The sequence below is a fragment of the Vanellus vanellus genome (assembly GCF_965231255.1).
Source record: "Vanellus vanellus genome assembly, chromosome: 5".
Taxonomy (NCBI): Eukaryota; Metazoa; Chordata; class Aves; order Charadriiformes; family Charadriidae; genus Vanellus; species Vanellus vanellus.
In genome coordinates this window covers 42,363,645-42,391,534 of record NC_138910.1, presented here as the reverse complement: position 1 = coordinate 42,391,534, position 27,890 = coordinate 42,363,645, and the positions used below count along the sequence as shown (strand labels likewise).

Genomic DNA, 27,890 nt, shown 5'->3' with positions numbered 1-27,890 from the left:
GTAGAGGCGGCGGCGGCGGCGGTGGGAGGGTTGGGGCCGGTGGCTGTGGTGGTGGAGGAGGTGGTGGAAGAGCGGGCCCGCCATGGGGACGCAAGGGGCCGGGCGAAAGCGGCTGCCTAACCGGGAGCGCCTGACGGCGGAGGACGATGCGCTCAACCAGATCGCCCGTGAGGTGAGCGGTGAGCGGCGAGCGGCGAACCCCCCCCCCTTCTCCTCCCTCCCCGGCTCCCCCGACCGCCGCGCAGGCGCCCCCGGGCAGCGGGCACCGCGGCCGACCAAGGGCAGGTTGATGAAAGGCGAAATAAAAATCGCGTTCGTCTCAGCGGTGCCGGCCTGTTTCGTGATCCGAGGGCACCGCTTCAGTCTGAGGCGCTTAAAGTGTTCATCGCGGGGGGGGGGCGGGGAGGGAACGGGGTGCGGTGCCGGCCCGGGCAGAAATCCCGCCTTGCTCCAGCCCCTCAGCCAGGGGAAATTAATTGTCTGCTGCTGAGGGTGGTGTTAGTGACCGACAGCCAGAAAATAGGCCGCTTGGTTGGATGTCTTTTTTTTTTTTTTTTATTATGGATACATATAAATCAAAAAACCGAAAACCAGAAGACTGCGGGATGCTGCTAGATGCAGGCATAAGTGTACAATCTGACTTGGAAAGTCACGTATATCTATATTTGATGAGTTAGGCTTGCTGCTCGCTAGACACTGCATTGTGCTTGATCTGACTTTAAACCATTAAAACCAGCTGATGGCTGTTTTCTTTCTACCTCCTTATCCATGCCTGTTCTATAGACTTGCATTGGTTCAATGGTGAATAGGATGACATGAATTTGTGTTTTTTTTATGCTTACTAAAGCTGACACAGGTTGTTCTGCATCCTTCCTCCCACAGTTTTCCAATGGGGGAGATGGGCAACCCCAGCCTGAGATTGGTATAAGTGGCTGTGGGGTTGTTCTTCATTGTGTCTAAGCTGGTCCGATGCTGGCTGCTGCTGAAGGTGGCCATCATCTTCCCCTAGCATGGGTTATGTGTGTCTGCTCCCCACCTTGTGTTGGTCTGACCCTGAGATGGGTTGTAAGATAAATGGCTCTTCTGGAAGAGATTTAAGGCTCTCTTGGTTTCCTCTTGTGAATCACAGTTACAGCAGGATCTGTTAAATGCTAACGTTCATCTTATTTTTGGTGGTAGCTGGCTGTTGGATTGAGTTAGCTGTAACATTGTGAACCTCAGATATTGTCACTAACGGCAGCCCTGACATGGGAAGTCTTTACTAGTCTTGTGTACCATTTTGTAGTGGTTTGTGTAGTGGTTTGGAATACATGCAGTAGACTAATCTCTGTGTGAGTGATAGTCAGATTTTCGTGGCAGTATCATGAGAAGATGGGAAAGTTCCTAGGGATGGAGTTTGAGGTAGGAGGACAAGAATGTGTCATGTCCTGGACATAAGATAGCAAGTAAGAGTGATTGTGCTGTCAGAGTTTGAGTCATGATAATGTCCTAGGAATTGCTTTGGGATGAGGGTTTAAATTCCACAACTGTGCCCTGGCCGTACTGTCATTCGATCAAGGAAAACATCAATCTGTAATAGGGGGCCTAGGTTGTCCTTTAGTGTTCTTTGTTTCTCTCCTGCTTTTGCTGTTCTTTAGCTTATGTACTGCTTTTTACTGTATTGTGAAGTGGTTTGAGGCCTTAAATATTGCGTTGTGTGTTGTGTTTTTTTTTTTCCTGTTTTTTTTTTTTTTTTTTTTTTTCTTCTGGGGATTGTTTAAAGGACAACTCAATTTGGTTAAAAAGCCCAACACAAGCATGTCTTTTATCTTTTCCCTTGAGTGATAAAACTGCGAACTGCCAAGTTCAAAGTTCAGCATTTTCCCATATTATTTTAACTCTTTGCATTACTCTGTCTTGGGTTTTATGCACTTACAGTAGTTTTGTTGTTTAACTGCCTGTTCTCCACACAAGGGTTCACAGATTAATCTTTCCATGTGATCTTAAGAACTCTTAAAATTTAAAGTAAGCCTTTTGTCTCCTCCTGGTAAAGATGCTGAGAGCCTTCATGTTGAGAAGGGTACAAGGGTTACTGAAGTTCTGGCTCTTCCAGCCTTCCTCACAGGTGTATAGGCAAAGCCGAGATATAGACATGTTTCGTTTGTACATAGGTTTTCACTCTTCGCTTTCCTTTGGTCTTCTTTTGTTATCCAGAAGCCACAGGTGCTTGCAAGTTTTTTAGTAGATTCTAAAATCTCATTTTGCCATGTTCAGATGGGAGACTAAAAGAGCATCCAAACTAGATTTATTCATAGAGGTACTTTTACCCTGGGATCTCTGGGAGTAAGTTGAAATGTGTGCATCTTCTCTCCTTTTGGTTTTCTTCCAAAAGGACTGTGTTGCTCTGACACTTACCAGTTGTTGTATTTTGTAATTGTCAGATAATCTTGAAGAATCAACAGTTCTTGCTATGCTGCGTGCTCCTATAAGAACACATTAAAACTTGTAAAGACTCTTAAACTCCTGCTGTTTGAAACAGAATTATTTTTTTTTTAATTTGCAACCAGGATGTCTTGCTGTGTATGTGCAGCCTTGTGTAGACTGAAAGAGAGCCTTGCACAGTGAAGAAGGCAGTCCTCGCCCCTGTGGGATGTGAAAACCATCTTAAAGAGGAAGTAACTAAGCAAGCGGAAGGAAATTGTAAAAGTGAAGCATATTGTAGTGACAGGATTTTAGCAGCAGTATTAGTAATGTTAAGCAGCAGTAGTAAGCTTTAATGTTTGAGGCAGTTTCTGAACTAGATCAGCTACAAGTAGTTTGTCACCTTGTCTAGACCCGTTTAGAGCAGACATAGAAGGTTCAGTTACTGTAAATCACCTTGCCCGTCAGGAGAGAGTGGTATCATACCACTAAATCTGGCTGTTGAGTTTCTGACTTATATGGTAATTAAATGAATGACAAATATGTAATTATGGTTAAAATAAGAACGTGGTGTTCTGAGTTTCTAACAGAGACAGGTGACTGCCACTCAGGATTTGCTGTACACACACCTAGCTTGTATTTCTGAGGTTATTTTTTCCGGGTGTCAGCTCTTAGAGATGAGAGCGAAGCTGATCGATGATAGGCTTCTCCGCTTTCAGACTCATGTTGACGGCAGTAGATTATTCTGTGTTTAGGTCAATGGAAACTTTTGGGCTATTTTATTCCTCTCTGTGAATACATGCCAGCAGCGTTTGCAAAATTTAGCAGTCTGATACTCCTCAAGGTCTGTGCCAGCATGGCCAGCAGTAATCGTGTATGCGTACTGTGCAGTCATCGCTCTGTTCTCTCGAGCTGGTGTGCCCCTGGTTCAGGAAGGCAGAGTCCTGGGCTGCTAAACCTTACAGGGTCTGGCTTCGTGCTTGGGTTAGAGGGGTTTGATGGGATAACTTGAGACGTTGTTTCTTTTTTCCCCTAACTTCTGCTCTGCTCTTTGCTAGCTACAGTAATAATTAAGTGTTGCACAAGCAGAAGGAATTTTGCAAATCCAACGAGGAACTGCCATCTGTGTAAATGAGATATTGCTCTTATAGGCAGATAATACTGGTTACTGGGTTTTATTTTCTTGAATGAGCAAGAACAAGGTCAAGGTAAATTTTTTTGGTTTTATCAGGAAAGTAATTTACACCTTGTTTTGCTAATGTTTTGTAAACAGATGGGTGTTGTACTGCTTAGAAAAACAATCCTGCCTTGTCTCATCTCAGCTAGAAATGTTCTCTTTTTCATTCAGCAAGTTACAGAGTGGGACTCTTTAGCTGGTAGCTAATTTGAAGTTAGTAATTCAAGCAACATAACATTACTGTCTTTAATAGTAAAAATAAAGTTATGAGGGAAGCTTTTCACTCTTTGTACGCTGTATGTCACTTTCAAGGTTTCAAGAACTGTCACATATGTAATTACTATTTTTTTAAATAACTGGCATGATGAAATTTACAGTCCATAAACAGATTTGTTTCACTGAGGATTTCAGTTTTGGCATTTGGCATTGACTTACATTCTTAATGATTCAAAAATTGGGATGTTACACTCCTATGAAGGCACAGAAGTGTAGCTCAAATTGCAGGTGAAGCCAGCCGGCTTTACTGGTTACAGTAAGAAGGCACTTAGTAACTTCAAAAGCCTGAGTCGGAGTTTCAGGACTAGTGAAGAGATGCTATAATTGTTGTATATGGAGTCTAAAGGCCTGGCTTTTAAATTGAGGGATGATTTGGGGGGAGAATTCCCTGGTTTATACAACAATTTGGATGACCTGCATAAATAGAGATAGAAGCAATTTGGTAAAAATTGAAGCTGACACAAGCAGAATGGATATTTATATATGGGAACGCAAGCCATACAAACTTTATTGAACTGTTACGCAAACCAGAGCATTTAAAGCATTGTTTTTCCCTAAGGATGTACTAGGTAATGCCCATGTAGTGTCTGTGTGCCTCGTTAGTATAGCGGTGGAACATTTTAGAGCAGTATTTGGCATTTAAGAGATGCGTGGAGACTTCAGTAAGCCAGATAAATATTCCAAGAGAAGCCCTTAAAAACAGTCTGTTTTATGCAGCACCAGCTGCATGTACTTGACTTATTTTTTAATTTCATTACTTTCTGCCTTTACAAGTGTTCATGTATCAGCCCGAGAGAACAAATGATCTGAAAAAGCATGCCTGGCTGTAGGTCTGTCTTCTAGAAAAGAACTTTATGAAAGGAGGGATGCCCATGGAGGGCTTGACTCAGCCTGGTTGACCTAAATATAGGAAGGAAGGAGGACTTTGTAAGCAATGCTTGCCAGTAGGGTGTGGAGAACTTCCAAAATTGAGATGATTTTATGTAGCAAATGTGCTCTTGTTCATCGAATGCTCCTTTTCCCTAATGTTTTATGTCTATATATCCAACAAATGGCATTGGCTTCACTTACAATCTTTCCCAAAGGAAATGTGTGAAGGAGAAGCTTTGGATGGTTTAAGAAGCAAAACAAAAATCTTAAGACCCATCTCCTTTTAGTTAAATGGGTGATTGTAGCCTATAACCCAGTGTACAGTCTGCCTCACAGTATGCCTATTGCAAATTTAAATAATTAGTTGTCTGTTTTTTGTGTCCATGCCTGGCCTGAGTCCTCTTCAGCTGTTCTCTCGCTATCTGAGGAAACAGCTGTTTAGGAACTGTGATTCCTATTTCAGTCAAGCAAGAGACTACTGGTAGGATTAACAACATGGGAAGCCCAGCCTTTTTCTTTGCAAGCCCAGATGCTGAGCTTGTCTGCAGGATGTAATACTAATCATTACCTCATCCAGAAGGATGTTTTTCCAGGCCTGTTGCTGAATAAAGTTGGAGTTCAAGTGTACTTGCAAGGCTTTCAATGCTGTTTGGGTGTTGGTTTTTTTCATCCTTTGGTTGCAAGGAGCATAATCTGCATAGCATTTTGGGCTTGTGAAACAGGGTATTTGTCCCTCCTGTCAAGACAGCAGGTTGCCAGTGGCAGTGAATCTGTCTAGCAAGACATAAGCACTCATAGGCAAACCTTAAAATAGCAGCTCTGAAAGAGCAGCTGTTGTCTCGCTTGAGTTTAAATACTTTTTGGGGGAGAAGTTGCCCATTGGAATCGGGGAGGGAGGAGGCGAGGAACTGCAGTAAGCCAAAATTTCCTTCAGATAGTCATAAGGTGGCTTTGAGAGTTTTCTTTGGGTTTTGGTTTTTGTGTTGGTGTTTTTTTTTTTTTTTTTTTTTTTTTTACTACAGTAGATGCTTCCGAGAATGGAAAGTGGATATAGTTGCACAGGCATTTAATCTTGGAACTCTCTGGTTCTGGTGTTATCTGGTACTCTCACTCATCGCTAAGTCTACTAGAGATGAATAGCTGGCCTTGCAGATAGTAGAACAATAACTGATGTTTGGGCTTTTGTCACACAATAAAGATGATGTCTTCCCATAAGAAGCATCTGTAACCAGCTACTCCCAAGGCACTCTCCTTTTCTCTTTCAGCTTACGTCAGTTAGGGAACAAGAATTAGGCTGTAGAACTTTCCCAGCTAAAGCTGGAAAAATAACCATTGAAATAATAATATTAAATCAGGCAGAAATACCTTTAAAAAGCATCTGTATGGATGAGCTTGGTCTTCAGTCTTGCAAGTTAGTGTTGGCCAATTCCTGGTGAATGCAATTTTTACACTATGGAGAGCTGAGATGAGTTGTTCTGGTACAGATCGCTGTGGTTTAAGGCTACTGTGATTGCTGGGTTCCAGCCTAGCATCTTTGCCTATAGTTCTCTTTTAAACTTTTAAGAGTAAGATGGTGTAAGGTAAATTGTCCCTGGTGAAGAACTGCTGTATGCTGCTTCATCCTCTGCCCTGTCAGTAGTGTAACTTCTTACAGGAGAATGAAACTAGCAACTGGAGATAGTAATCTCTTAAATTGAGTAGTCTGATGTGCTAGAGCTCATTTGCAGGTACTCTTTGTATTTTGAGGATGGAGAGCCATCAGTGTTGCTGGTTGGTAGCAGGAAATGTAAGGCAACTCTTAAAGGCCTGGTTGTAGAAGCTTTAACTGTTGAAACTGAAGCTTGGTGTGGCGTAATAAATACGAAATAAGGCAATACTTTACTGTTAGTAATTTGATGGTTTTAATTAGCTGGGAGGAATCGAACTAGTTGCCATGCAGTGCCTGCAGTGTGTAAATGGCTTCGGGTAGGTGAATGACCATGTGACATAATTTTCTGTTACAAACGTGTGGAAATTCTGGTCAGGCTGTTTAAAAAGTACTGATGTGTTTGTTTGGTTGTTTGTTTTTTTGATGCCACAGAACTCATGTATTCAGAGGCTGGAAAAAAGCACAGAAGTAATACTTCACATTGACAAGAATGTGCCGTAACTGACTGCTGTACTAGTTTGATAACTGTCCTTACCTAGAGTACTCGCTGGTGAGACCTGAGCACCGAAGACATTTCCTATGCGTATTTGGATGGATTTCTAATTTTGCCTTTAAACAAACTGATCTAAGCAGTATGAAGTGTAGAGGACAGTGTGAAGGGCAAGGCCTGGGAAGTATTTCCTGATGAGCAGAGCTAGGAGCAGTTTTATGACCTAACCAACTGAGAGTTTAGGGCATTGAGAGAGGAGAAGACGCAGACTAACTGACTGATGCTGTTTCCAAAACTGAGGGTTGCTCGTGTTGGGATGTGCATGTATGCCTAAACCAAAAATTGGGCAGAAAGGAGTGTATCCCTGGTTAAATGAAGCAACATCCCCAAGACAGATTTGACTGGCGCTTCAGCATCCAGCCTGCAGTCCGGTTCTCTGTTCCTTCATCCCCTCAGTGTGTCATGTTTTCCTGTAAGTGAATTTTCAATACAGTGTGTACCCCTTTAGGATGTGGAATTCTGGAGAGAGAGTAGTTTTCTTCAAATCCTTTGAAAAAGGTTGGGTTTATTATCAGACACAAAAATTGAAAGTTTTAACAAAACTAGCTATTTCTGGGTTAAGGAAAGATGGATGTTTTGGCATTGAATATAATGGCACAACTGGTGTAAAACTTTGAATGACTAGTTCTGATTAGATTAGATATATAGATTAGATTGAAATATCTTTTGTTAATTTAGGGACTTAAGATACTGTTCAGTGCCAATAAAGATGAGTATCTGCGCTAATTGCTCATTAAAAATTTCTGACCTAGAACTGGAAAGTTGATTGCTTTGTGATGTACTTTCAGTAAAATATCCTGCGTGGGATCTGAAAAGAGGCAGACTTGTTCAGTCGCATCTGCTTTGCCTTTCTGCGTGCTTGCAGCCTGTGAGCCAGCAGCTTGGCACGGGCTGTGGCTTTATCCACCTAAACACTGCTGCAGCATTTAAGAATAGAGCTGGAGACAGCGAACAGGGGAAGTGATCCGATAGTGTCAAATCCGAGCTGTGTTCCAGTCTTGGATGTGGTGAGGAAGCTTTTTCATTTGCTATTGCTTCTAGCTCCTTGCTGGTTTGTCACAGCTCTTCTCCACAGCCCTTTTCTCCTTCCTGCATGCTGCTTTTGTGTGCAAGATGAGAGAATTTCTTTCATGGTACAGCTTAATCCTAACACTATACTTGCAAAAACACTGGATGCCTTCTAGTTCTTCGATGCTTCGTGATCTCCTGTGCCCTTTGAGAAAATATTTAGATTTTGTTTTTATATTATATGTTGCTGTACAAGAAATCAGAGTCTTTGGTAAACCAAAATTGCCAGGTGCATCACCACTGCTGTGTTCCTATTTTTAATACTTGGTAATTAGGTAGGGCAGTGCTTGTTATCATTGGCATGTGAAGAAATGCAAAAACAACAGTTAAGTTTCAGAGCAGCAATTTTCTTTCCTCTTTGCTGTCAAGAGAGTTTATGTGAATGAGAGTGGATTATTCAATTTGTATTCAAACTTCTACCAAAGAAACAAGCAAGATAGCATCTCCAACTGCTTCTGGCTTCCTCAAAAGTACGTTTGCAGAGTTGGGTGTTTCCCACCATAACGTCATTACTTGCAGTTTTTAGATGTAATTAGTGTCAGATTGATTTATCTTTCCCAGAACAGAAATCTTACTGAAAGCGAGTTCCACAAACGCAGTTTATTTGCGTGTTTACTGCTTTAGCTGGTTGGTCAGTGACTTGTGTTTTAATATTGCCTGCAATGAAGTGCTGATGCCTCTGTCCTGAGTGGTCCCACTGGTGGTTCTTTGCAGACTGTTCATGCAGTCCCACAGATGCCTTGAGCACAGATCTCTGCACAGACAGAGAACACAAAGGAATAATGTTTCTTCCCTGTTGGTTTCTGCTCTTACATATCTTGTGATCTTTCCCTTTGCCAGTATCTGATTTAAATTTAGTATTATTTTTTTCTTTTGCCTTCTTCTTTTGAGTGCTTCCTACGTCCCAAAATACCCTTTCTTTAATCCCACATTTGAATACCAAATTTAGTTGAGTCTGTCTCTTCTGTCTGCTTTTGCCAGTCTCTTCCAGTAGACAGAAACAGAATGCAGGAGTATCTGGCACACTAAAAGCTGGGTCAGGTTTTTAAACTTGTTCCCTCAGGTCAGATGGATTTCAGCCATCCCCACTTGGGTCTTCTAATTATGGAGCGTTTATCAGTTAACATACTAGGATGACAGGAGAGCAAGGAAAGGCTCTTGGTGTGCTTCACGTGCAGAAAAGTCCCTGTGTGCCAGTCTCCTATCGGAGTCTTGTCGCTTCACTTTTTTTCCCTTTTAAAACACATCTCTTTAGGTTCAGATATTTCAGATATGGCTGTTTGTGGTGGTGCCAATGTACTACACTCTTCACATGGAAACAAGAAAGCGTATTTGCTTTTGCTGACTATGAACAGTAAAAGATAACAGCCTACTGTGTTTTTTTCATCTGTGTAATAGCTTCTTGTTTCTCTCTCATTGCAAACTTGAAGCTCTTTCAATTGAGTTGCTAGGAAAACAGCAGATAGAACTTTGTGTTTTTTAAAAAATAAGTTAGTTTATATTTTAATTGTCTACAACCCTATTACTTTGTTGTGCAACTGTGCGTTTTCCATAAGCTGTTTTCTTTAAAATGTCTGTTCTCCCATATGAAATGTGTTTGTGCTGGTCTTGATTGTATTCCTTTGAATGTGTTGCTGAGCTCTAAGAGGATTTACATTGACAAATATGTTGAGTTAACATCTGTTGAAAATTGAAGTGGGCTTTTGGGATGTTTTTTTGTGGTACCCAAAGGTCATGCTATTCCATTGTTTATTAAATATGAAACTTAAATCTGCCCTGATGTGAAATGAGTACGTTGAAACAGTGATGTGACCTAACCTTTACATGAACTGTGGAGGAATCTAGGGGCTCTGGGAAATAGTATGATTGTGTGTGGATACAAGGGATAATGTTGGTATATGTAGACAATGTCAGTGTTTTATTTATAGAGGGTTACACAATGTTTTTAGTAATATTTGTGTATTCTTTTCTAATTATCCTGGGGAAAAAAAAATCATTATTTGGTGAACTAGAGCAAGCGAAGAAAAGTTTTCTCTGTGTGCTGGTGAAATGCTTTTGTGTCCCTGATGGAATAAATATATACTGTCAGACTTAGCAACAATTTTCAGGCTAGCAGAAAGGCATCTGGGAATCTGGAACTTCTTGTCTGACCAAACAACCTACACATTTAGCATTAGAAAATAAAGGTTTGTAGTGAGCTATGCTCTCAAAGCAAGCTAGTCTTTTTTTTTTTCTTTTTTTTTTTTTTTTGGGGGGGGGAGGGGGGGGCGCTCATCCTGTTAATACAAAAGAAAGCTTCTTGTAGAGATCTGCATTACCTGGAGTTGTTTCTCTGAGGTCTGCTACCTGGGCTGCTGGCCTGATAAATCTGGTCTTTCAGTCTTCCTGCTATAAAATCAATAGAATGTACCAAAAATATTAGCCTATTATCTTGGATAATGAGCTCTGTGAATACAGCAATCAGGTAAAAAAACCTTATGTGCAACATTTCTAAGATTGCTTGGTGTACCTCAGGAGCTGGTACTAAACCTTATGGGAATTGGGTTTTCATTGTAATTTCTTCGAATAGAATGTGATTCTCGGAGGGCTGAGCTTTTGCCTATGGTTTATCTCTCACCATTTCTTGTTACTTGCCATTTTTCAAACACAGCTGTTCCTGGCATCGAACTAATTGATCAACACAATTTGAGTGTTAAATAGACTGTGAGACTGAGGATAAATTTATAATTGTATCTGCTGGGTGGTAATTGCTGTTGGGGGGGGGGGGGGGGGGGGAGGAGGAGCAAGCAAAGAAGGGACTTGACCAGGGGAGGGCTGCCTCTATGTCTTAAGCTGTTGATATATTCTGACTGGCATTCTTTGATTTCAAGAATTCCAGTAAATAGCTGTGAAGGTCATTTTTGTTGTACAACTAAACAAGGTGTGTGTGGCCTGGTAGCGTATTTCAGACTGAATTCATTTGTTAGTAAGGGTTAGGACACAGATTCTCCAGGTAATCCATTATAGCTCAGACCTAGTTTGGATACAGTAATCCTGTCCCACCCCCACACAAAAGCTGTCCAATCGTTTCTTAAACAATGCTGGTTTTTTTAGCTTTAATCTGAGTTGATGGGTTGTTCAGTGCCGACTCACTTGGGGCCAATTGTCTTGACATGTCCTGGCTCTCTCAGGGAATTCCTCTTCCCATGAGGGAATGGGTTGTGGAATGATAGCAAGCATGAGAAGGTAACTCCTGTCCTCTGGCCAGGTAAGAGTATCTTGTAGATAAAAACAGGAATTTGGAATTGGTTGTAATGGTGAGGTATGGAGAATAGTGTGTTTTTTCTTTTTTTTTTTTTTTTTTTTAGTAATTTATTTATTTTTTGACAGGTCTCTTAAAATTCCTTGAGAACTGTGAATTTGTAAAATGTTTTCTCCGTGAAGTTTCCTCTGTGTGCTTTTTCTGCAAACTGAATGTAGAACTTGGCTCCTCTTCTGAAGAGACACGGTTAGAGTGCTGTTACTAAATGTTTGAAGTTTGATATTGTGCTTAAAGGACAGAAAATGTGGTAGAGCATGATGCAGTAGAAGCTGTTATCCATACTCTGCAGTGTACAGCTGTACTGACAAGAAAAGGCAATTTCACCAGGCTTTTATTTAAGTGGTTTCTCTGGATATTGACACTTTTCCTTAAATCAGATTTGCTTAAGCAGGTTTTGGTATTTCTTTGGTTCACGTTACAAGTCAAGAATTTCAGCTTGTATTTGAAGTGTTGCGACTCTTCTGTCAGAATACAGGTAGCCTGAAGGAGAGCTGTAGGTTATTTGTTATTGCACAATATCTAAGTTAATCAAAAGCACAGTTTCTCGGCAGGAAGGTGATATAACTTGAAGTATTGCATGCAACTCTTTCCCACCTAGCTATCCCCAAAAGCTTTTTACGCACAGGTAGCAAATGTTCCAGTGCTTAACAGAAGTATAAAGTAGTGAGTGGCATGAAAATGGTTTTATTTTATAAATAAAACATATACACACCTTTTCCATATACAAGAGAACTATTGTAAAAATTGTCCTTCTCTGGTGATGTCTCTTGTAGTGTCCTTCATACAATCTAAGTACTAGACTTCTGATCTTCTCCAGTACTTACGATGCCTCTAGGTCCTTTTTTAAAATTTGATATAAGTCAGTGTAGTTGAAGAGGTAATGAAAAACAGTGCCTTGCAACTTGTAACCATTATACTGTAGTGCCACAAAACATCATAATGTAAACACAATAAAATGGTCTATTACCAGATTGCTTTATTAACTCTAATCAGTCTAAAGAGCTAAATTTAATTAAATCTGCTTGTGGATGAGAACATTCCACCCATGGAAAGGTGCACTAAAGGTCATCTCCAGTTTTAAATCTTAATGTTGCATGTAAAAATCTGTTTTGTCTTTCATTTGCTTGAAGCCAGGTAGGAATGTAGCTTTAAGGATTTTTTTATTATTATTAATTATTATTTGAAGGCGTCTGATCTCCCTGACTCTCTGTGACAGAAAACAGAAGTATATCTATGAGGTGTGAGGAAATAATTTTGTGTATTAGATGTGTGTAGCTGTAGGTATTTCTCACTTGTTGAAAGTGTACGTAAACAAAGATTGAGCCCTTTGTTCGGACTTGATACTTGAATGTTTATGTTTTGAGCTCCCACATATTAAAGTACTTAAAAACAAATTACTGTTTACAGTTAAATACCTCGAATTTTAGGTCAGCCCTTTCCAGGTATAAAGGCTCTTAAATGAGGAAGAAGGAGAATGTCTATTTTCAAACACGGGGCTGGAAAAGAAAAATGCCACTGGATACATATGAAAACTTTTTTCACTACTAAAAATTTGTCTTGGACTTATTTTTTTTGAAAGGGTGCTCAAACAGTGGTGAGTGCCCACATTTTTGAGTGACTTCTACAGCATTATCCCTTGTTTTAACAATTATTTTTTTCATTAAGTTTTGGAGGTATACTCTGCACATCTGTCTCACCATGAGATCTTACATTAAATGTCACAACACACTGATTTTCCTCCTGCTGTCAAGGAGCTGTAGGATTGAGGATCAAAACTATTGTTATAAGTGCTTAGTATAGATAACATAATTATTATTTTGACTCCCTAACAATTTAAATAGTACTCATATCAACTGTTAGTGTAGTATCCATATAACTAAGTTTGATTATGCAGCCTGGTAAAGTAAGGCTGACATGAACACTGTCAAGTGTTTTCTTTAAAAGAACATTCTATGTCGCACCTGAGATGAGGAGCAATGCCGTGCTGAACAGTCAGCGCTACCTAATACTGGAGAGAGACATGCTAAAGTAGACAATAAGTATTCTGAAAACTAGGCATGTTAAAAAGCCTTCCTGGACCCTTTGTCAGTAGTCATTATAAAAATTCATTTCACTTGAGTTTTTGATATTAAACTTAGGGAGTTCCAGGAATTTATACCATGGGCATTGCAGGAAATCCTGCCTAGCAGCCTGCAAATCCAAGTGTCGTCTTGGGAAGGCCTGCAGACTTTAATAAACTGTATCATGGGTAACTCTGTTATGCCTAGATGGTGGGTGGAAACCTTAGGTGTATTTATTTCTATGTAGGATGAACTCCACACTTTTCTATTAGTAAATGCATGAAGGTTCCTTGGATGTATTTTTAGTATGTTGCTTTTAAAAAAAGAAAAGATGTGGGGAGATGGAGGGGAAGGAAGCTAAGGCCACCTGAGGGAAAGGTCTGATGGTGGTGCAAAGCAAAGCAGCAGCTGACAAGGTCTGATGCTGAAGCCTAAGACATTAGGCAGGTAAAGGTCTGTGTAGTATAGCTTTGTAACTCCTGAAGTATTTTGTCTACTTCTGTGCTCAAATCTTTATTTCTGCTGCTCTGAGTAATATGCTTTATGAAAGGCTTTTACTAATGTAAAGAAATTAAATAATCAAGTTAATAGTGGTAGGTGTGATGAGTCTGTCCAAAGACTGGATTATATTTTTGTTCCTGTTCTACATGCACTCTTATTCCTTGAGAACATTCTGCCGTGCTTTGGTCATACGAAAGTAAGTTGTCTTCCCACCCAGAACTTGCATCCAGTGTTAAAAAGGCCCCATATTATTCAGACATACTGTGAAGCGGATAGCCAGTTTATATATAGAAACAACACACTTCTAGTACTCTCTTTAATGTGCTAAGCTTGACAGAATTCCATTTGAGATGCAGTAAGTGGTTACTCTGGCTGGATTTGCTTGTTGATGAACACTGAGGAAAAGAGGGAAAGTATTGTATTGCAAATAAGGGCAAACCAGATATTTAACATCATAGACTGAATTGTTTCCTTCAAAATACTATACTTTAGAAAGGGCTAATACAGTAGTTCTGTGATTTGTTTGTTTATTGACAGACTGTCTTCAGTCTGCTTTTGCTTCAGTTCTACAACAGGAATACAGGCACACTGGGTGCGATGGGATGTAATATTCATCCTAATACTGCCAAACCACAATTGTATAAATGGATTTAATTTCTGATTCTGTGGTGTTGCAGTGAGTTCTGTCTGAAGGGTGACCTGATTGTATGGGGAGCACCTTGGAAAGCGCAAAAGTGAGATTTCTTTTTATGTACCATAATGGTCTTGTGGACAGTTTTCTGTTCTCTTAATAGTTAATTTGAAATAACTTTCTTGCACCCAGTTTTTAAACCAGGCTGATTTTTATAGTGCATGAAAATACTTAGGCTGGGTGGGAGTCTGCAATAAATATTTTTATTCCCTAAAGCGTTGGCTCTTGACCAACTTCTGTGTTCTTACTCATCAGCTGCTGGTCTTAATTCTCCTTAATTAAAACTTTGTATCTCTGAAGAGCAGAAATAATTCTTTATGCATGATTCTTGCTGCTGTGTGTTGTCCCATTAATGAGATGCTGAGATTCCTGGGTTCTTGAAGGCAGTTCATTCAGGAGCCTGGCTATGCTGCTGCTGTTTGGCACTGTGCAAAATCAATCAATATAGGTGCTGGCTTCAAAGCGTTCTTGTTTCTTTCTTAAGTTTTATTAGAGCCAGAGACCCTTGAAAGGTTATATGACTGGCAGTGCTCAGAACCACACTTTTTTTTTTCTCCATTAAAAAAAACCCAAACAAATGAAATCAAGCTTTCAGCATAAAGATCGGGTCTCTTGAATAAAAGAGGTCCAAGCTGAGCACTTTTTAGTTTGTCAAGCAGTGCTTATTTTAGAAATGGGCTAGTTCAGGGGCATGAGAGAAAATCATGGTAATGCCATCAAATGTCAATGTCAAAGTGCTTGATATTTGTTTTGCTTGAATGCTTTTTATTGTTACTGCTTTTAGAAGATAATGTTCTGTGCAACTGCTTTCTTGTTTTCATGCATCTCGTGCTCATGTCAGCTGTCTTCGCTATGGAATATTCGAAGCTCATCAAATCAAAAAGTTTTAGCCTTTTTTTGTTACACTTTAGTGAAATACAGAAAACTACAGGAGCTTGTTTTATTCTCTTCTCTGGTGGCTTTTTCTACCACAGCATTGTTCGGAATTCCAAGGGAAAGGGTTAGGGCTGGAATGGAAATGGAGAGTGAACTTTCCTCACTTGGACATTGACTCAAACCAAGAACAAAGTGATCCTGGCAGAGTACCATGGGAAAATCTGTGCCTCTGAGGCAGTCAAATGCCACGTTTTACAACTGCAACGTTTATTCAGAAAGGGGAAAAAAAGAAAAATAAGTTGATCATGCAAAAAGGGGAAGAGAAGGAGGAGGCAGGCATCTTATGCCTTAAAATATCTTTGAAAGAAAAGTGCTGGTGTTGATTTTAACAGCTCCTTGGAAGTTGTGCCATCTTTCAAGGAGCGGGCATGATGCTGTAGGTCCATCCACTGTAGCAGTAAAGCAATTGCCCTTCTGTGAGAGATGGGGAGAAATGGTGCTTAAGTCTTGCCTGACTAGCATAGACATGAGGGCGGAACCCGGTTATGGTACATCTTTATCTGCTGTTTCTTAACTCCCAAGCAGTTGTTTCCCTCACCTTGCTGTTTCCCGTTATTTGAGAGGAGAAGCAATGCCGGCTCTGGCAGAGTGTCTGAGTGATGCCTGTGGTTTAGCTAAGTAGGGTGTCACAGGAATGAGCTTCCTGTCCTTAACGGTTGTGTCTTCTTCCCCTCCTTGCCGCTGACTCACGCTTGCAATCAAATGAAAAAGTTAACCCCTTAAAAGTGAAAAAAGGGAAAAAATAATAACATTTCTGTGAGTGCAGAGTGCAGGAAAACTAGTCTCTTTTTTTTTTTTTTTTTTTTCCCCCTTCTCCTTTGGAGTTTGTATTTGCCTCAGTACTAGAAATGTACTGACCAGTTGTTCAGGATGAAGTAGGTCAAAACGTGAACTGGCTCAGTCTCTGGTTCGGGTGTCACAGGCAGGCGGCAGAGGTTTTCCACATGTATATGTTGCTGGCTAATTTGCAATTCCATTCTGAAATAGATTAGAGATCTGCAGCAGCTTGTTTGAGTCCAGGGTCTTGGACATCAATGATAGCATTATGAGAAAGGCCTTTTTCTTTGTAGAAGACCGGCTTTTTCCTGCCTGAATTTGGCAAGATAGGAAGCCAAAATTGAGGGATTATTATTGAGATGAATTGATTGGGAAGTTAACCTTGATGCAGCCAGTCCTTCACTGATCTCCTTGTCAGGATGGTTTTAATCTAGTATTGGTCTTTAGCATCTGAAATCTATTATAAAGTGATTACATTGGATGCAATTGTACTTTATAAACCACAGCCTGAGTTCAGCAAAAATTGCATTGGACCTACTCATTGTGAGTATAAGCTCCCTAGTGCAATGGATGTTGTATTCCAGAAGACAAGGTATATATTTAGAAGTAATACTGATTTATTAATAAAATTAGACAAAATGAGCTTTTCTGCTCGGCAGTTTTTCTGCTCCTCTAATATATCTCTTTTCCAGTAGACATCTGAGTTCTTCCCCTTCCCCCAAAAAGTTTGGCAAGTTCAAACTATATAATTTTAAGTATTTATCTCAGAGAAAAGAATCATTAGGACATAAGAGTTAATGAATGTGGTGAAAGAGCAGACAGGACAAGCCAAGAGACTCTTAATACTTCTGACTGCTTTTGTATGTAGTGCACCTTTTATCACTGCATTTGGACTGGAGTCATTTCCTCGCGTCCAAGATTTTTGGCATCCTCTTCACTTACTCTAGTTGTAGAGGCCTTAGACCATGACTGTTTAGCAGTAATCTCAAAGAGCTTTTTTGGAAAGAAGAGCTAGGAAAGCATTCTGGTAAAGTTCAGGAACAGAACCATCAGCTTCATCTGTTCCTCCTGCTGTCAGAGTGGCAAAGCTAAATGTGGGAAGTGTGTTTGAGCAAAGGGAGCAAGGTCATAGCTCTGTTGCTGGCAACAAATGGCATACATCTCTGGGTGGACTCTGTGAGTTTGTGTACGTTTACTTCTGGTAAAAAAACTGAGTAACAGTGGAAAAACTAGACTAGAGCTTCGTGCTGTGATCACAGCTAATTTTTTTTTTTTCCTCCATGCAGAAAGGCTGAAAGGTTAGCTAATTTCTCTTATAATATTATGTTGCAGCCACTTGCCATCTGAAGCTAGAGCTTTGTCAAAAAAAGACATTGAAAATGGCAGCTGAGAGCTGAAAAAACTCACACACTTTAAAAGAAGAGGGATTCCTTGTGCCTGTTGCTGTTCAGACGCTGTTTGGGGCTTTTGCAGGATTCTCTGACAACACCTCCCTGCGTTACAGATGTACTATCATTACCATATTGTGGAACCAGGTGGTAGTTTTGCAAGTTTGGTCTGTGAGATAATTTTATGAAATTTGCATGACACAGTAAATCTGTGCACAACAACTGGAGTTGAACCAGTCTCTGTACTACTGGTTTGAGATCTCCCTCTGGTCTCCCTTCTCTGCAGCTGCAATTTCCCCTATTTCTCCTCCTCTTCAAAGGTAACAGCATCTACTGTCCGCTGATGACAGTCCCCCTCTAGGCCCCTGATGCTTGCAGTCATTCAGATGTCACTTGAGGCTAACTCCTTAGCCAAAAGCTAGATTTCCTAATTGCTACAAAATGTGAGTTGAGGTACAAAAACACATCTGGAAGATGATTTATATAAAGGCTTTAAGACTAGCATAAATTCTTTCTGATGCTTTCTCAGAAGTCCATTTTGTGAAGTCCAAGTGAATTTTGGGATTTGCTGGAAAAGGAGGGGAAATATGGACTCGTATTTCGTTGTTAAAGCTTGTCTACAAAGATGTTAATTTGCCTGTTTCAGCTGTTTATTTTATTGAGTGAAGTAGCTCCATCGTGCTGAGCAATTCAGTGTAATAGATTATCAAATGGATTCTTAAAAAAAAAAATCAGAAAAATTGCTCAGGGCTTTAGTTTGTACTGGCAATTACTGTGAAAGACCTTTCTGACTTTTATAATTATAGTTAATAGCCTTATAAATATTCTTCAAATATAATGAAAGGAAATTACATGTTAGAGAAGTAAAGATTAGGTTTCTCTGTTGCTGAGGATTAAATCAGAGTTCTACTAGAGCCTATTAAAAACAAGACCTCACAGAGAAAGTGGCAACTTCCTGGCAAAGATTTTATTGATACCTCTAGTTTAAGGAAATGATATTGTTTATATACCTTGAGTGTCAGATTTAATAATTGTATAGAATATTTTCATAATAGTAAATATGCTAGGTGTACTTAACTTGTGTAGTGTTGAGTTTCTGCAGTGTAAGAAATGATATTCAGATAAACTCTCCTAATCTGTGTAACACTGTAGCTTTATAGTCTCCTAGGGTGTCAAGTCCTCAAAGCTGCTTTTGGTGATAGTGTTTGGCCTTTCAACACTGAATGTTAATGGCATTAAGTTGAAAGTGGCTTTACCTTTCATAAAAGTGAAGGCTTTGTATGTTTGTCAAAAGACAGGGGTTTTAAGATCCCATGCCTTTGGCAAGGCTTCTTGTGGTTCATGGGGTGGGGTGTGGAAACTGGTTTCTAAAATTAAACCAAACTTTCACATAACTTCCCCCCCCCCCCCCCCACTTTCTCCCAGTGGGAATGTGTAACATAGTCTACAGATATGGAAAAGCAAAGAGTCCCCTATTAAAGAATTTTCATACCAGGACTGGTCAACACTAACATCTCCAATCTCTGCTTGTTTTTTTTTGTAGTCTTGAAGGATAAATTACTTGCGTCATTTTGAACCTGATCTACTCTCTTTACCCTTTCGCCTGTTGGATGGGAAGGGTGAGAGTGTTTCCTGCAATCATTCCCTTGCAGGGAGGCGAACAAATAACGAAGGGTTGTGTTACATGCTGTAGTTATGAGAGTTATTTGGAGATGGCAGAGTTGGTCAACAGCTGCAGCCCTCTGCTATCGTGTGAAATGTTTGCTTTTTTGCCACACTGCTTATTTTAATGAACTCCATCTGTACGCAGTGCAGTCCATAATAGAAAGCAGATTGCTGGGCTGATGGTGTCTACAGTGCAATATAGATGCTATGAGTTGCCCAGACTACTGAGTTGCAGATGAAGGTTGAATATGAAAATGAGGCAGATTTTTTTTTTTTTTTTTTTAGTGCAGAAGCACTTTCCAAAATGTTGAAATTTTACCTGAAAAGGAAAGAGATTGAGGGGTGGGAGGAGGGTGAGGCAGCAGTTGCTTACAAAGGAGCTTACACTTTTCTGAGAGTGACAGCTCATAATCTGAAATTTATTTTGTTTATTTTTCCCCCTTCCAAAAGTCATGATGATAGTGGCTTACCATTTGGCATTTCACCGCTATTGAAAGTGATTTTCTTTGTCTCTGGTTTTATTCAGACAGTATATTGGTGTAGAAGCTTGATTTCCTGTCCTTTAAGCTCTTGCGAAGACAAATGTGACAAAGGAAACGCAGAATGGGTTCATTTTAAGATAAATTCCAATGAAAGTCAAAGCACTTTCCTTAATCAAAACGAAATAAGACAAATAACTCCTAGATTAGACATTGTTAATAAGACTTAAATGACATGATTTTTTTTAGCTGCAGCTTATTCAGGTAAAATTGCTTCTGCCTGAGTCTAAATATATGAAGTATGGCATCCAAAGCCATAGTCAGCTTACTGGGAATGTACAATGTAGCATATTTTCCTTTCCCTCTGCCATAGGTTGAATAGAAAGCCTCAAACAGCTTACTATACCAAAAATAAGGCTGTATAAATATCTGAGCACATGGAAAAATAACTCTTCTATTACCACCACATTAGAAATTAAAAGAATTACTCAATTTTAGGCACTCAGCAGGGACCTCTCAAATTAGTAACAAGTCTGTGAACCCAAGCATCCAGATTTTCAGCAGATTTCTGGAAATGAGCAAGGCAGTGCTGGCACATGCACTGAGATGACCATTACTAAGTAGTATTTCAGAGGAAGTGTTTGTCTGACAGCTTGTACTTCCAACAGCTGACATTTTTCAACCAAAAGTGTATGCCAAATTAGGTAACTTTACATTGCTTTTTTTCACAGAATCACAGAATTATCAGAGTTGGAAGGGACCTCTAGAGATTATCTAGTCCAACTCCCCTGCTAGAGCAGGATTGCCTAGAGCACATTACTCAGGACTGCATCCAGGCGGGTCTTGAAAATTTCCAGGGAAGGGGACTCCACCACCTCCCTGGGCAGCCTGTTCCAGTGCTCTGTCACCCTCACTGTAAAGAAGTGTTTCTGTGTATTTGAACGGAACTTCCTGTGTTCTAACTTGTGCCCATTACCCCTCGTCCTGTCACTGGGAACCATTGAAAAGAGCCTGGCTCCATCCTCCTTCAACCCACCCTTTAGATACTTGTACACCATAATAAGGTCTCCCCTCAGCCTTCTCTTCTCCAGGCTAAAGAGTCCCAGCTCTCTCAGCCTTTCCTCATAAGGGAGATGCTCCAAGCCCTTAATCATCTTAGTTGCTCTTCGCTGGACTTGCTCCAGCAGTTCCCTGTCCCTCTTGAACTGGGGAGCCCAAAATTGGACACAGTACTCCAGTTGTGGCCTCACCAGTGCAGACCTCCCTCGACCTACTGGCCACACTCTTCCCTATGCAGCCCAGGATTCCATTGGCCTTTTTGGCAACAAGGGCACATTGCTGGGCCATGGATAATTTACCGTCTACTAGGACCCCCAGATCCTTCTCCTCCAAGCTACTTCCCAGCAGGTCCGTCCCTAACCTGTACTGGTGCCTAGCATTCTTCCTCCCCAGGTGGAGGACCTTGCACTTGGTTTTGTTGAACCTCATTAGGTTCTTCTCTGCCCAGCTCTCCAGTCTGTCCAGGTCACGCTGGATGGCAGCACGGTCCTCTGGGGTGTCAGCCACCCCACCCAGTTTGGTATCATCAGCAAACTTGCTGAGGATACACTCTGTCCCCTCATCCAGGTCATTAATGAATATATTAAACAAAATTGGACCGAGTATTGACCCCTGGGGGACACCACTGGTTACAGGCCTCCAACTAGACTCTGTGCCGCTGATCACAACCCTCTGAGTTCTGTCCCGCAGCCAACTCTCAATCCACCTCACTGTCACCTCATCTAGCCCATACTTCCTCAGCTTCCTAATGAGGATGTCATGGGAGACGGTGTCAAAAGCCTTGCTAAAGTCAAGGTAGATGACATCCATGACTTTCCCCTCATCCAGCCAACCAGTTATAACATCATAGAAAGCTATCAGATTGGTCAAGCATGATTTACTCTTGGTAAATCCATGTTGACCACTTCCAATAACTTCCTGTTCCTCAACGTGTTTGGAGGTGACATCCAGAATGAGTTGCTCCATTACCTTCCCAGGGACAGAGGTGAGACTAACTGGTCTGTAGTTCCCTGGGTCCTCCTTCTTGCCTTTTTTGAAGATTGGAGTGATGTCAGCCTTCCTCCAGTCCTCAGGCACCTCTCCTGTTTTTCTCTTTGTATTCTACCTGCTTCTCCTTAGATTGTGTCATTGATATAAAGAATGCACAGCTTAATCTGTGACTGTCTGAATGCATAAATTAGTCACCTGAGCACTTGTAATAAACTTAAAATGATAGTATGGAAGGGAATTAATGCCTTAGGCTGTTGTTAGTGGGTTCTGTAAACTTTTGTCTCTAGCTGTCAGGCCTGTGTTGATACTAAGGAAGATGCTGTTGCAGTTGGATGCCTGTGAAAACAATTAGGATGGAAGAGATGCGAGTTTCTTTTCTGCCTCTTAATCTTGGGACAGCTTGCCGGTGGAGATTTCTTGGTGGAGTGTAAATTCCTCTCACCTCTCCATGCGGTGTTTACAAGGAGTTCAGGATTGCGGCATGTTGCAGTACTTTTGCTTATGTTAGAATAATCTCAGTCTTCCAGGCAGATTTGTGTGTAGGATGTTTGCTAGCACTTTTCTTAATGAAAAGTTAATCACCACCTACTCACTACAAAGCCTGCATAATGAAGGAAGGGAGAGTATTTTACAACTTCTTCTGATTGACATAATTAAGAAGGTGCTAAAATTCTAGATAGTAAAGCTGTCTTGGTCCTGTTCCTTAGGTATTATTTTCTGTTTTGTCAAAGGTTAAACATGAGTTTGTCTTATTCATCAAAATGCAGGATATTAATTCCTAGATTTTAACCACAAAAATACCCTATGGTTGACATGCTAGGCTAAGTTTGAGGTTTATTTGTCTGCACTATGGAAATATCTCGGTGTCATTGCTGCTAAAGTCACTTTGCCTATATTTCTGTCTTGGTTGCATGAGGGACTATGAAACAGCCAGTCATTCCATTTTTTGCACTGATAAATTCCAGTATTTTCACAATCTGTTTTGTCATCAATAAAACTGTAGCTTCAACTTTTTGCTTACACTTTATGCTTTTGATATTTTAATATTGGCAACTCTTGGGTTTCAAGATGGAATTCATATGTCATTTGCAAAGTTAATAAGTCATCAAGATAAATTGTCATCTCAGTTCTGAGCTTCCCTTTCCACCTCCACTTGGGAGCGTGGTGCAGTCATCCCTGAAAAGTTACTTAGATTCACACAGCGTTGAGGAAGAAGAGCTGAGACTAGCTGCCAGTTAATTCTTGGAGGTGACTGTATCTTCTCATGGGTCTGCGCAAGTCCTGAATCTGCTCTTACTGAACTTGGTGGGAATTACGCAGAATGTGGTAAGGCCTGTGGTGTTGGAGAGCCTATAGATACATCTACAGAAGGGATCAGGGAGACAAGTTGAAAAAGACATTCAGACCCTTGTATTCAGTTGAACTGTTTGTGTCTACTGTGCTTGAGTCTTATTTCTCTGTGAAGGAAATGAAATCGGGCAGTTGCTGTTATTCTCCTAGTGCAAACAAGAATACGTTGCTATGCTTCTGGAAAGCTTTTTGCAGCATGCATGCTTTCCTTGCTTCCAGCCCTGAAGTTGAGAATAAAAACACTTTCAGGTGAAATTAAGTGTTCATGAAGAATTTAGACTGTATAGATTTGCTTTTTAGGACTGAATTTCTTCTGCTGCTCCCAGAGCTACAGATCTTCTCTTCTGCTTAGTTTGGGTGAGAGGCGGACTTTAGCATGTTGGTTGTTTTCATGAGCCTGTCCTCCTTCTGTTTGTTCACATACCTAAGTGGAGTATTTATTTATTTATTACAAACTGATGGTGTCAGTTGACAAATATAAAAACTAATGCTAAACATGGGATGAGAATTAAAGGGGTTTTGACTGGATTAACCAGGATTTTGCTGGAGAAATGGGTTAGAAATTCACTGTATCATGTGTCAAGGTTCCTCTCTTGTTTAATTTGCTGAAGTGGTCTGTTTATAAATTGTTGCAGAAGTAAAACATTATTAGACTCTGCTTTACTAATGATATAGCAGCTGATGGGTATTTCAAATTTTAATATAGGCTGTCACTGACTTTGGTTTAAGTATAGATTTGGAAAAATCAAGATGCTGCCCATTTTTAAATACAATATTCTGTAAATACCTCTGTGTTAATAGAGCTTAATAACTTTTTACTTCAGACAATTTTGCCCATAAGGTCTTCTGGAGCAGCATGAAATGTATCAACTACCGGTGAATTGGATATTGAAAACCTAATGTTCAGATCCATGAAAATATTTTCTTGAGTCTCTAGGTCTCAGTGACTTCAAAACCACCTCGTGCTTGCCTCCATATCTGTAGTTGTCTGTATTTTTTCTCATGTGTTGTGCGGTTAAGGCTCACGTTGGAGACCTTAGAACAGGATGCTTAGGCTGAGTGTCTCTCTCCAGTGTGGCCTCATCCCATTGAGGCTTGCCTCAGTTCAAGAGTCCAATGCCTTGGTTCTTCCTTTCAGTAACCAGAAGTTTAATGATGAGAACATTGCACAGATCCCAATGTTGTGTTCTCTGAAAGCTTTAGGTAATTGACTCTTGCAGGTTTGTGTCCATGAGACTGAAAACCTTCTAGTATGTAACTCCAAGGAAAAAGTTTCATATTTAAAAGGTTGATTCTTGTAATTTCCAGTCTGATCAATGTTTATATTTTAAAATAATAAAAATTAGAACTTATCAACATTTTTTTTTTTTGTATGTGACTATTTCAGTTTCTCTTTGAAACGCTTTCCTAGAAAGCCCAGTAATGTGTATGATGGACCACTGCTTGAGGCGCTGGGACTGAGGATGCCCTGGGGCAGTGTGGTATGAATCTAATGTAATGGTCTGAGTGTTTCAGTGAACGTGTTTAAAGGATAAAAAGCACAAGAACCGTGCTGAACTCAGGATGAAATGCCTCTGTTACAGAAAAGGTTTAAATGACACTGTGAAGAATGAAGGGCTAATATAAGGAGAAAAGATTATTTTTATATACAGCTTGTGCATTAGAAAAAACTTGGTTGCATACTGTCAATTCTGGTGCTTCTTTAACATCAGGAATGTAATATTCTACTTATATTTAGCAGAGCTCTTCTTCTGTAGGGACACAAATATTTGTTTTTATTGTCAAGGCTATAGGCAGTTCTGTTGGATTCAGAACAGTGCTGGTGCTTTGTATCACTGAGGGACTATGAAGCTGGGGACTTTGGTACTATTTATGCTATGGCAAAATTGAAAAGCCCATTAAAAGAACCCTAATAATTATGTTTATGAAGAGCATTAATACCTACTAGACATGAAGAAATCTAGTTTTGGAGGGTGATGTATACTGTGAGGAGCACATGGCTTTCTAGAGTCCTGTTTTGGCTTTCATGTCATCAGAATGGCATTTGCTAGTAGTAAATACATTTAATAAAACTAATTTTAGACCTATAGGTCAGCACTTAGATTTGTTTTCTCCTTGTTAGTCTTACAACTAGATCAGCTTTTAAATTTTATAATAAACAGGACTTTGAAATCTCATTTCTTCCCCATTTGCCAGGTACTGTCACAAAAGTGAGAGAATGTGGTGGTTATCAGTTTTGTAGCTTGTACTCTTTATAAGTCAGACTCCATTTTTTAACACTTGAATCATATTTCCAGCACTAGGGATTTTTTTCCTTTCTTACTCAATTTTCCTTTTGTTCCTGATCTTTTGTGTCTTTTGTTAGCGACAGAAATACTGTTGCTTAAATCAGCTGTGTTGTCATGGGGAAGCTTCACAGCACAAATGTGATGAAAAATGGCCAATTTTTCTTTTTTTTTTTTTCTCTCTTCTTACTGAGATACCACAGCAGAATGAGCAGAGAAATCATTTCTGTAGCACCCTACGGGGCAGCCTGTGGATGGACAAGAACTATCAGGCAGTCTTGGTTCAGCTGTGCCACCGCTACTGGATTTGAAAGCTGAACAAAGGAAAAGGGAACAGTAATCTGTTGTCATATAGGAGTGTCCCTTGGCATCCATCAGCAGTCCAAGTCAGGCTTTTTTCTTAGCGCAACAGACTTGTGAAGCAGTGTATCTCCTGCAGAAAGAAGCACATGGTGAGTACGCTTTTGCCATCTGTCCCTTGTCTCTCCTATCCATCTAGTTAAGACCGGAGCTGTCGTTGCTCCGGAGGATGGAGCGGGACGGGTGGCAGCTGCTGTGTGCTAGCAGTGTGCATTAATGCCCTAAGGAGATCGGATCAAGCGGTGCCTGCCCACGAGTTGCGAAAGGGGAATGGTACAGGAGGTACAGATTCAGCACAAGAGGAAGGCGTGAATTCCTCTTGTAAATGCCAAAGCTTTCACCACGTGAATATTGAGGTTCTGCAACTGCCTCTGTGGGCTGGTATGTGTGTACCTCACTGATCCTCTGGGTAGAGGTTTTTATGGGATTCATGATAATCAGCCTGTTTAGAGTTCTTTCAGATGCAGTGAAATTGATGGAAGAACATGGCAGAAGCTCAATCCTGAACGTCATTAAGGGAAAATAAACCCTTCAGCTGCCTTTGGTGGTGGTGAGGGGTGGCTGTTATTTCAAGTGATGCAATATCATGGAAAAATTTAAAAGGTCAAATAGATATGGTTTCTTATATGGGGAGAATGATCAATATTCCCGACAGCATACTTATGTAAAATTTACAGGACTAACAAAAACTGCACAAGAAGAGAAAGACGATAAATAGTTTCTATATAATTTCTTCACAGGAGCGATAGCTAGAATGAAAGCTGTATGATTGGTTTTTGTAAGGAGGTAGGAGTGTATAACTTTACAGTGACTATGGCAGAAGGCTTTCTTTTTCCAGAGCATTTAAGCCATATGAGTCTGCATGAAAGCGAGGAATGGATTCTAGTAGTAGCATACTAAAGCTGTCACCTACTTTGCTATCTACGTGCCATTTGGAGAACAGAGCCTAAACAGCATGAAACATCTAATATAGGGCAAACATCGTGTTTAATCCTGATCAACTAAGTTTATTTTGTTGTGTATGATGGTATCAGCTGGATCACTTGGGTACTATTGACCTAGTAGTGGTGTCAGCGTTATACTTGGTCTGCATTGTCTGTCACAACTACAGCCTGTTATATGGCATAAATTATTAGACAGGTGAGTTGTGATCTCCCGTAGTCTCTGGATGCCACCAAAACATGAACAGTTAAAAGGATATTTATAAAATAAGAGAGCTGAAATGGATACGTATTTGTGAAGATTAAATACTGCAACAGAGCTGTAATGATAAACCATCCAGATTAAGCGTAATGGAATATCTCTAAAAGTGTTAAACCAGAGCCTGGTGAACAAACTAAGGGCAATTTTGTATCGGTCTTTTAAAATTTGTCAGCCTGCTTGTGTTTTTAGTGTGAAAAATCTTGTTAGAGGAAGTCAGATCATAACAAATAATTTCTGGTTCAAAATTGGCCACTGGAGAGGTGGACTTGTAAGTCTCAGCATGGTAAACTCCTAGTGTGTGCGTTGCATCCTTTGCAGTGGGCATTTGAGTGGCTGGGCTCTCCTTTTAACTCATATTTAAGTGGCACAGCACAAGTCACTCTTGGGTGTGATTTACCTGCAAAGCACGTGTTTGCTTTGCTCTCCATGATAAGCTCAGTGGGATCCTATATCTGATGCAGAAAGTAAAATGCCGTCATTGCGTAGGGGTAGAAGTGCAGGGCTTATTGGATTCAGTGCTTGTGTCCAAGTGTAGCCCCTGCCTGATACTCTGTGTGCGACTCCGGTCTCTGCAGGGAAGAGGGACAGCAGCAGAGCGTGCTGCTGGGCTGGCTGCCAGGGGCCCTGGTTAGAAGCTGCAGTGTCCTCAAGTGGAAGGTGTGCAGCCCCAAGGCATTTCTTAAAGACTGATGTTTTCTGAATCTTCGCTATTGTAACCACCCTGCCTCTCCCCTACTGTTTGGAAATGGGGGAGAGCAGGGGCATCCTTCCCTCCCACCCCTCAAAGCAGTGTTTGGCCAGGGGGGAAATCCTTGTTCCTAGGTTAGAGTGGAAGAACTAGCCAATGAGGAGTACA

At 40.5% G+C, this 27,890-nt stretch overlaps 1 protein-coding gene across 8 annotated transcripts in view; it reads left to right on the top strand.

The window, feature by feature from the left end:
- The window catches only part of LRRFIP1 (LRR binding FLII interacting protein 1), a 116,067-nt gene continuing 88,177 nt past the window's right edge, over positions 1-27,890 (top strand). For all 8 annotated transcript variants that reach the window (XM_082483248.1, XM_082483247.1, XM_082483255.1 and 5 more), the window contains exon 1: positions 1-172. In XM_082483248.1, the coding sequence (XP_082339374.1) occupies positions 83-172 (90 nt within the window). In that variant the 5' untranslated portion in view covers positions 1-82. The remainder of the gene's footprint in view (positions 173-27,890) is intronic.